The following is an 8636-nucleotide window of genomic DNA, read 5'->3' as shown; positions in this document are numbered from 1 at the left end:
AGGGGTCATCTCAGCTGATGAAACCAGATGCAGAAGCCTCTTTAGCACTACTTTGTGATCTCCCGGGCCTGATTCTGATCAAGTGGGGGACGAGAAGATTTTGAGCATTCTGAACACTTAGCCTCCATCCGTGTCGCATCAGAGGTTGTTACATAATATATCGTTTCTCTCTTCCTGAATGCCTCTCCAGACCTCCACGCTCCCAGAGCCCCCATGCTTCTTTCTGTAATAGCGCTTTGATACAAGAGGACACTTGTCACATTGGAGCAAAGATAGATCTCAGCTTCATGGGGCCTCTGCTGTGTCAGGAACCTGTCCAAGAACCGCAACAGGCCTTTCTGCACAGCTGTCCATGACCTACCTCTGAACAGCCAGGACACGGAGAGAGCCTGGGGCCCTTGAGGGACATACGGATCTGTAATAAAAATTCTGGCAACTCTAGCTAGACTCAATTTAATATTATACAGCCCTGTAAGACTGCCTCTCAGAATGGAGCCTTACCACATTCTTTGCTTAGAAAACACAAGATTCAATCGCTCCTCCAACTGCTAGCAAGCCAAGACTGATTTCAGAAGCTGGGGAAATTGGGCATTGTTGGCTGCATTGCAATTGTTACTGAAATTGCAAGAAAGAGAAATTAAGGAGTGAAAATAATCTAGGATGATAGTTCTCAAACTTTTGGGTGTGTAAGAATCACCTCTGAATACTTATAGTACAATGAAGGACATGCAGCCAATAAAAAAAGAATGCAGGTCTGGATGTTTGGCTAGGGTTAACTTGCAAACTAGTTTTAAGTGGGAAAACAAAAAGAACATCCACAGGTGTGTTTCTACTTATGTACAAAAAAGGTTGGAGAGAGTTATATATGTACATGTGCAAACACACACAATATTTGCAAGGATATACAAGACACTGGTGAATGGTTGTCTTCCTAAAGGGGAACTGGGATGCTAGGGAGAGGAGGGGATCACTTTTTTTCTTTTGAATTCTGTGCCATTTGTATTACATCTTTTAAAAATAAATTACCAAATGAAATGTGGTATCCTGAGACAGAAAAAAAGAATTACTGGAAAACTAGTGAAATAAAAACAAAGTGTAGTCTACTTAGCATAGGTCCTAGTTTTGGCAAATGCAGCTTTTTTGGTGGTTGTTTTTCCTGGTTCTTTATTCATCATATCCACGCCTCCCCACTACTGGCTTTTTCTCCTACTGTTCCCTATGTGTGGGATGTCCCTCATTCTCTCCTCCTCCTTGGAAGCTGTACCCATCCTTCAAGGCCAAGTTCACCAGTTACTTGCTCTGAAATGCTTTCCTTGCCTTCCCCCCACCAGTGCTCTAAGACATGGTATCTAGCTTGTGACACATGGTTACTATTGTTTCACACTTGCTATCAGCTGGATTCCCAGGAAGCAGACTTTAAGGTGAAAATTAGCATACAGGTTAAGTTCTGCAGGATGCAGAATTGTAGATACAGAGGACTGGAGGGCCGACTGTACTATGTCATCTGACATAACGAACTTGAGCAGCCCTGGATTTTGGTATCTGTGGGAAGGAGGGGGTCCTGGAACCAACCCACTGCTGATAGGAGGAACAACTGCATGCTCTGTCCTCAGCCAGTTTCCATAGCAGCAAGCAGAGATGAACCTTCCCTATCATCAAGGCTTACTGAGAGCCTCCAAAACCATAAGAAATTCACCCCCCCATTTAGCAAAGATAACATTCAAGGAGAAAAATTTCATTTTTAAAGAACAATATTTCTCAGTCAATAACCTTTTAAGCCTTGTCTTTTCAAGCAAATGAATACTTTTATTAACATGGTAAAATTTTTTTTAAACACACGGTAGGGTTTTGACCTCAAATACTTGTCAGGTCTGCTACTGAAATGAACTTACAGCTAGACAACTTATGAATCTTGAAGACACCTAGTCCCTGTCCAGTTTAGGGTCCAAAACAGACAGCCCTTGCTTTTCTTCCCCAGACCCTCAAGGGCCTTTGCAAATATCGCTTCCATTTTATGTCCAGAATCCCCTGAAATGCATCAGGATATTACATCGATTACACAGAATACCAAGGCCTATCTCGTCTCCTAGTCTAGGTTCCATGTCACATAAAGCTGAGTTAGGTTGTCCAAACAATCTGACCAGACAAGTTACATCAGCGTGCCGCATAAAACTTAAAATTTGAACAAAATACATCTCTCCTCCTTTGGTCTCACATAGAAATTAAAGTCCCCAAACACAATACCATCCCGCAGCCCTTCTTCTGATTCATCAGTCCTAGCCAGATCAGCCCCATTCTCATTCCCAATTGAAGTCTGGTCCCTTCTTCAGCTTCGTTAGCAATCGCTGCATGGAGTCGTCTTCTAGAAATAATGCAGTTCCTTCAACACCTTCAGAGCTGGAGAACTCCAACTGAGTCTCATCTGTTACACACAGACCCAAAGTTCCAGGGAGCTATCAGGTCACACAAGAAAGAGCAAAGCACCTCAAAAATTTAGAAATAACGAAAGCCCAGGAACAAATGTGACTGCTGCGAGAGCTTACAATCTAGGCCCTAATTCTTGTGAGAGCATTTTCCAAATCAAAGTTACCTCCCCAAACAAAAACATTTAACAGTCAAAACTCATACTGAGGTCATTAACCACAGACCATAGCAGAAACGTAGTGTGAGGACAGAGTGTAGACAGAGAAAAAAAGAGAAAACAAAAGGCTCTCTGGTTTCAGCTTCTCCAGGGTGTCAGCCAATCTCCATCAGTTGACCAGAATCCACTGGCTGTAAACCTAAAGTGCAATTGGGAGAAACTCATCATTAGGAAGTGAGAAAACCCTCACAAATTCAGCCTCGCAGGACACCACCTCTTTTGGATGCCATCTGACCCCTTCCAGTCTTCCAGCAAAATCTGGAATCGCCCAATAATGGCTTTCCCTCTGATAATTCTGTATTTCTACCCCCCTTTGCTCAATGGCCTATATTGTGATTTTGTTTATTACCCTACAGTTATCCTATCGATCGTGACCTTTGGTTTCAACCAAACACATACAAGTCAAAACCAACCAACCAACCAATCTGTTCCCCCAAATTACCAGAGACGTAACAAAAATAAACGGTACCTACTAACACCTCCTAAAATGAAAATTGAGCACGCTTTTATTCTCTTCTCCCAACTCCCATCCCCCGTGGATCATTAGTAAATAAATGTCCCCAAAGCTGACCCAAGCGTCGGGCAACGCCTGGGACCCCCGTGCGGCTCCCGCCGGTCCCCGCCTTACCGCCGACCCTCCTTCAGGACGACTCGCTCTTCTCTATCCGCCGGACCAGCTCCACCAGCATCTCTGCCATCTTCGCGATCTCCTTGGCCTTCTCCTCAGCCTTCTCGCACCGTTTGGTCCCTCTGCCCTCGACTCCGTCGTCCGCATTCTGCAGATGGTTGAGCGCGCTCTCCTCCGAGGCCTCCACCTGCGTCTTGATCTGGATGAGCATATTGTCCATCTCCCACAGCTTGCTCCGGTTCCGCAGGTAGGCTCTCCCGTGCTCGCGGGTGAGCGCCGCGATGTCCTCGCGCATCTCGTTGATGACCGGGAGCAGGAACTGCTCGAAGTCCTCCTCGGGCTCCAGCACCTCCACCTCCTCCGGCTCTGCCAGCTCCACGATGTCCAAGGGCCGCATCTTTCCCCGCTATTCCGGAACCGCAGGATGCAAGTCGGCTGCAGAGAGAAAATGGAGACTCGCTATGCTTACCAACACACTTCCAGAATATTCTTTAAAACTTTTACCCCTTTTAAACTTTTCGCCTCACAGAAGCCACGGAAACAAGCGACTTACGAGCAAAGAACCGGAGGACAAAATGGAGTCGCGGCCGTCAACCAGCGCCCTGCGTGTTGCGGCCCCTTTCACGACACCACCGTGCCTCTTTACGGTCACGCCGCTGGTAGAACTAGGTGCGGGCGCGCGCACGTCAATAGAGGGCGACGCAATCCGCTCTACCACGGCCGCGCGCGCACACACCCACACCCACGCGCGCGCGCACGCTCTCCCTTTTCCTCCCCTCCTCCTTCTCTTCCATGCTGCGCCCCTCCGCTACCCACGCGCCCGCGGACGTGAATGCACGAGCTCCCTTATCCTCCTCCCCCTTCACCCCGTGCTGCTCGCCTCCGCTACTCACGCACGCGCGGACGCGCACGCACGAGCTCCCTTATCCCCGCTCCCCTTTTACCCCTGTGGTACGCCTAACGGCTACCCCACGCGCGTACGCGCGCCCTCTCATATTGCCCCTCCCGCTTCACCCTCGTGCTGATCCTGTCCGCCACCCTGGCTTTGGAGGTGAGCCCTTCTGGTGCTCCCTCCTCCTAAAGGGTTGCTCTTAAAGGGTTTCCATCTTTTGAAGATGTCAACGCTGTCTTCCACAGTAAACGGGGACAGCCCTACGTAATAGTGTACTCAAAGTCTGTGACATCCTGGTCCATCGCTGAGAGCCCCATCCTGTTTACTACCACGACTGGACCCCTCCCTAATGTCTTACTGGCTTATTTTGTTTTCACTTTTTTTTAAAAAAAATTATTTTTATTTCATTTTTGGCTGCGTTGGGTTTCCATTGCTGCGTGCAGGTCTTTCTCTAGTTGAGGCGAGCGGGGGTTACTGTTGCGGTTGCGCGGGCTTCTCATTGCGGTGGCTTCTCGTTGCAGAGCATGGACTCTGGGTGCGCAGGTCTCAGTAGTTGTGGCTCATGGGCTCTAGAGTGCAGGCTCAGTAGTTGTGGCTCACAGGCCTAGTTGTGGCTCACAGGCCTAGTTGCGCCGTGGCATGTGGGATCTCCCCGGACCAGGGCTTGAACCTGTGTCCCCTGCATTGGCAGGCGGATTCTTAACCACTGCACCACCAGGGAAGTCCAAATTAAATGATTCTTAATTTTGTTTTATTTTCATATTTTGGGGTCAATCCCCCCGCCCTTTTTTTTTGTTAGGTCTCAAAAATTTTCATGGGGCTTCAGAAAGCTCCTTTGTCCTGGGCTCTGTAGCAGCCGCCTAAAGGGTAAAGAGAACTTGCTAGGGGCAGGACATAGGAGAGGGTGACCCAGAGAAGGGCCTACAAAATAGAAACCCACTTAAGCCCGGGACCTCCCCCTTCCAGAGGAAGCTGCTGTTGCCCAAGTTCCAAAAACTGGGCTGAAGTAAGAAGTCCTGAGACCCCAGGGGAAGCAAGGGTGAGAGTGTCCTGCCTGTGCAACCCAGTGTTAATGGGTAACCTCCGAGGGAAACAGCCTTTAAGACAGTAACGAGATGTAACCTGAGCAAGGCCTTCTGCGCTGGTCAGAAACTCCAAACTGACACAACCAGTTTGGAAGAGTCTGAGGGATTTTTGTTTGTCTTGTTTCTGCAGTGGAGGATATCCGACATCGGGAGTAGCGGATCTGAATTCAATTGTTACGGCCAAAAAAGATTCTGGCTGTGGGAAATGCAGGGATGATGGTTCCCACAAGACAAAATACAATAGAAAGCAGAGAAGTTTGTATTAGAAACGATTTCGTCAATGGAAAAAGAAAGAAGTATCACACTTCTAAGAGGGTTTTATTAGCATAAATCAATTTAATAATAACTGTGTTAAGGCATAAAAGGGAGCAGGTATTATTATAGACCCATTATTGGCCCCATTTTGCAGATGGAGAAACTGAGGCCGGGGGAGTTGTAACATGGCTTGTAGGGGTCTTGTCCAGGTTCAGCTGGTGGAACCCAAGCTTCTTGCCATCAGATACAAGAGAAAAAGATGAGGACTTCGGTATTTTAAGTTCATTGAAATTAAGAAAGGCTGCTTTCTTTTTTTTTAAGCTTAGCAAAGGAGTTAAAAGAGTGACTTCATTTTTACTTTCATGTAACAAAATTCCCAGAAGACACATGTTCTCACCAAAGTCTTAACGTGGTATTGCTCTAGCATCGTGCTGGGCATGAATTGCTCATTTCACCAAGCATGACTCAAACATCACATCAGGAATATTTTTCCTCTTGAAAGCCCTTGGAGCCAAATCATTAACGAATCAAGAGGAATCACTTAAGGATATGAGAGATTTTCAAATGGCGAACACTTTGGGAAAGAGGGTAACTGTGGAAGACACAAATGACATTCAAAGACTAGATACTGACTGCGAAGATGTGGAGATTATTATATGTAATCAAGACTACCATCAGCGGAATTACTGAAAGTGGTTCCTCCTCCTTCCCATTGTAATATCCTAGGGGGGGATGAATCGAGGGGAGGATGCCTAGCATGAACCCCCAAGATCCTGCCTCTGCCTCTTCCCACGTGGCAAAGAGACACATAGCCACAAAGCCACGAAGCTGAAGAGGACACGCATGCCATCGGCTCAGGCCACTTCACAGACGCTGACGGAAGTGTGTACCTCAGTGGTCTTCAAACTCTTCAGACCAGATTCCCTTATCAGAAAAAGTGTGTGACCAGCACTCCTGTGACCGAGCAGGACCCTATGAGGCCTTCCCAAAATAGATCCCCGCCCATGTCCTCCACCTGCCTTTTGTTTGTATAAAAACTTTAGTCAAAGAATAAATTTAATAAGAGAAGTGAGAAAATGCAGAAAAAAAGGAAAACAGTCAAGCCAGACAAAATAATAATACTTTAGCCATTCAACAAAGTCAAGGACCTTTAGTTCCTCCTCAAGGGCTATAGATAATATTCTGAGCCATGTTCTTTGAGCTGTTTTGCAGATCCTGAAACCTCCACCAGGTGCAAGAAGTTAGCTGACCCTAGAAGAAGCACTGTAGACCCCAGACCGGTTGGAACCAGAAGGTTGATGATGTTGACTCCCAATTACCTCACCATCAACCAATCAGAAGAATGTCCACGAGCTGACCACACAGCTCACAACCCCTCTCCCTCACCCTGTCATTAAAAACCTTTCCCTGAAAGGCTTCGGGGAGTTCAGGTCTTTTAAACACTAGCTGCCCTGGACTCCTTCCTTGGCGTCTGCAATAAACGCTGCACTTTCCTTCACCACAAGCTGGTGTCAGTAGCTTGGCTTTACTGCACACAGGTGAGTGGACCCAAGTTTGGTGCAGTAACACTTCCAGTACATGTTCATTGGTTCATCTAAAACTATAGTCATAATCTGTACTGGTAACACTAAGTAGATTAACATACACAAAATAGAAATTTAAGGGATGAGATGAAGTAAATAGTTTTAATAGTTTTAAATAATTATTTCTTTTCACATAGTCCTAAAAAGTCTTTTATTCTCTCTCTCACACACACATAGGCCTAGTTAGCTGATAATATTTTTCAGTGAAAGTGTTGGGATTAAATATGCTTCATTATTTTGAAAACCTTGGTTTAACACCTCATGATAGAGCAAGGCAAAGGTCTACTTATAAATCCAGTTTATGTTGATACTTGCATTTAATGACTACCAAAGTTAAGAAGAAAAAAAACAAACCTCACAAAGATCCTTGGGTCCAAATAGAAGAAGAAGATCATCCACCAGCCTTATTAAACCCTGATGCTGAGTTCTCAATTCCACCCACCAGATATGCAAAGGTTTTTTACTGGAAATCATTTGCTAGAAATCCATCTCCCCAATTCGTTCTTGCAAACTAACTGCTGCATTTTAACAAATGGATCCAAAGTCTAGTGTAAGTTTTAATTTGGAAGAATTTTAAACAGAATGAAAAATTCTAACCTTCAAAATGCTCAGACAGGAGAAATTTTTTTTTAACTTTTAAAAACTGTTTTACTTTTTCATCATGACATTTTGAAACTTCTACACGCATGTGATTTATGAAGAAACAAAGGGTTTTACAGATAATTTTGGGAACATTACAGATGTCTGTCATTTAGAAACCTGTGCTAGAGGATAATGGTCTCTTTTTTTTTTTTGTCAGAATTATACTTCAGTTTAATTAAAGACATAATTTTTTTCTTATTAGTTATCTATTTTATACATATTAGTGTATACATGTCAATCCCAATCTCCCAATTCATCACACCACCACCACCACCCCGCCACTTTCCCCCCTTGGTGTCATATGTTTGTTCTCTACATCTGCGTCTCTATTTCTGCCCTGCAAACTGGTTCATCTGTACCATTTTTCTAGGTTCCACATATATGCGTTAATATATATTTGTTTTTCTCTTTCTGACTTACTTCACTCTGTATGACAGTCTCTAGATCCATCCATGTCTCTAGAAATGACCAATTTCGATCCTTTTTATGGCCAAGTAATATTCCATTGTATATATGTACCACAACTTCTTTATCCATTCATCTGTTGATGGGCATCTAGGTTGCTTCCATGACCTGGCTATTGTAAATAGTGCTGCAATGAACACTGGGGTGCATGTGTCTTTTGAATTATGGTTTTCTCTGGGTATATGCCCAGTAGTGGGATTGCTGGGTCATATGGTAATTGTATTTTTAGTTTTTTTAGGAACCTCCATACTGTTCTCCATGTTGGCTGTATCAGTTTACATTCCCACCAACAGTGCAAGAGGGTTCCCTTTTCTCCACACCATCTCCAGCATTTGTTGTTTGTAGAGTTTCTGATGATGCCCATTCTAACTGGTGTGAGGTGATACCACATTGTAGTTTTCATTTGCATTTCTCTAATAATTAGTGATGTTGAGTGCTTTTCATG

At 44.9% G+C, this 8636-nt stretch overlaps 1 protein-coding gene across 2 annotated transcripts; it reads right to left on the bottom strand.

The window, feature by feature from the left end:
* Positions 1–1780: 1780 nt before the first annotated feature.
* On the bottom strand, positions 1781–3896 carry LOC132483684 (MORF4 family-associated protein 1). 2 transcript variants are annotated; one of them, XM_060089248.1, is made up of 3 exons: positions 3823–3896; positions 3270–3704; positions 1781–2780 (listed from the first exon to the last, which is right to left on the bottom strand). In XM_060089248.1, exon 2 carries the CDS (start codon positions 3664–3666, stop codon positions 3283–3285), a length of 384 nt encoding a protein of 127 aa, XP_059945231.1. In that variant the 5' UTR covers positions 3667–3704; positions 3823–3896; the 3' UTR covers positions 1781–2780; positions 3270–3282. The 2 variants fall into 2 exon arrangements, with proteins under 2 accessions (XP_059945231.1, XP_059945223.1); XM_060089240.1 differs by lacking the exon at positions 3823–3896 and having other exon boundaries at positions 3270–3816.
* Between the last annotated feature and the right edge of the window lie 4740 nt (positions 3897–8636).

Source organism: Mesoplodon densirostris, chromosome 1 (genome assembly GCF_025265405.1).
Source record: "Mesoplodon densirostris isolate mMesDen1 chromosome 1, mMesDen1 primary haplotype, whole genome shotgun sequence".
NCBI lineage: Eukaryota > Metazoa > Chordata > Mammalia > Artiodactyla > Ziphiidae > Mesoplodon > Mesoplodon densirostris.
The sequence above is the reverse complement of the archived record's forward strand: the minus strand, read 5'-3'. Positions and strand labels throughout refer to the sequence as shown.

Excerpts from the sequence above, each read along its gene's own strand:
- LOC132483684 (XM_060089248.1), bottom strand. The coding sequence starts at position 3,666 with ATGCGGCCCTTGGACATCGTGGAGCTGGCAGAGCCGGAGGAGGTGGAG.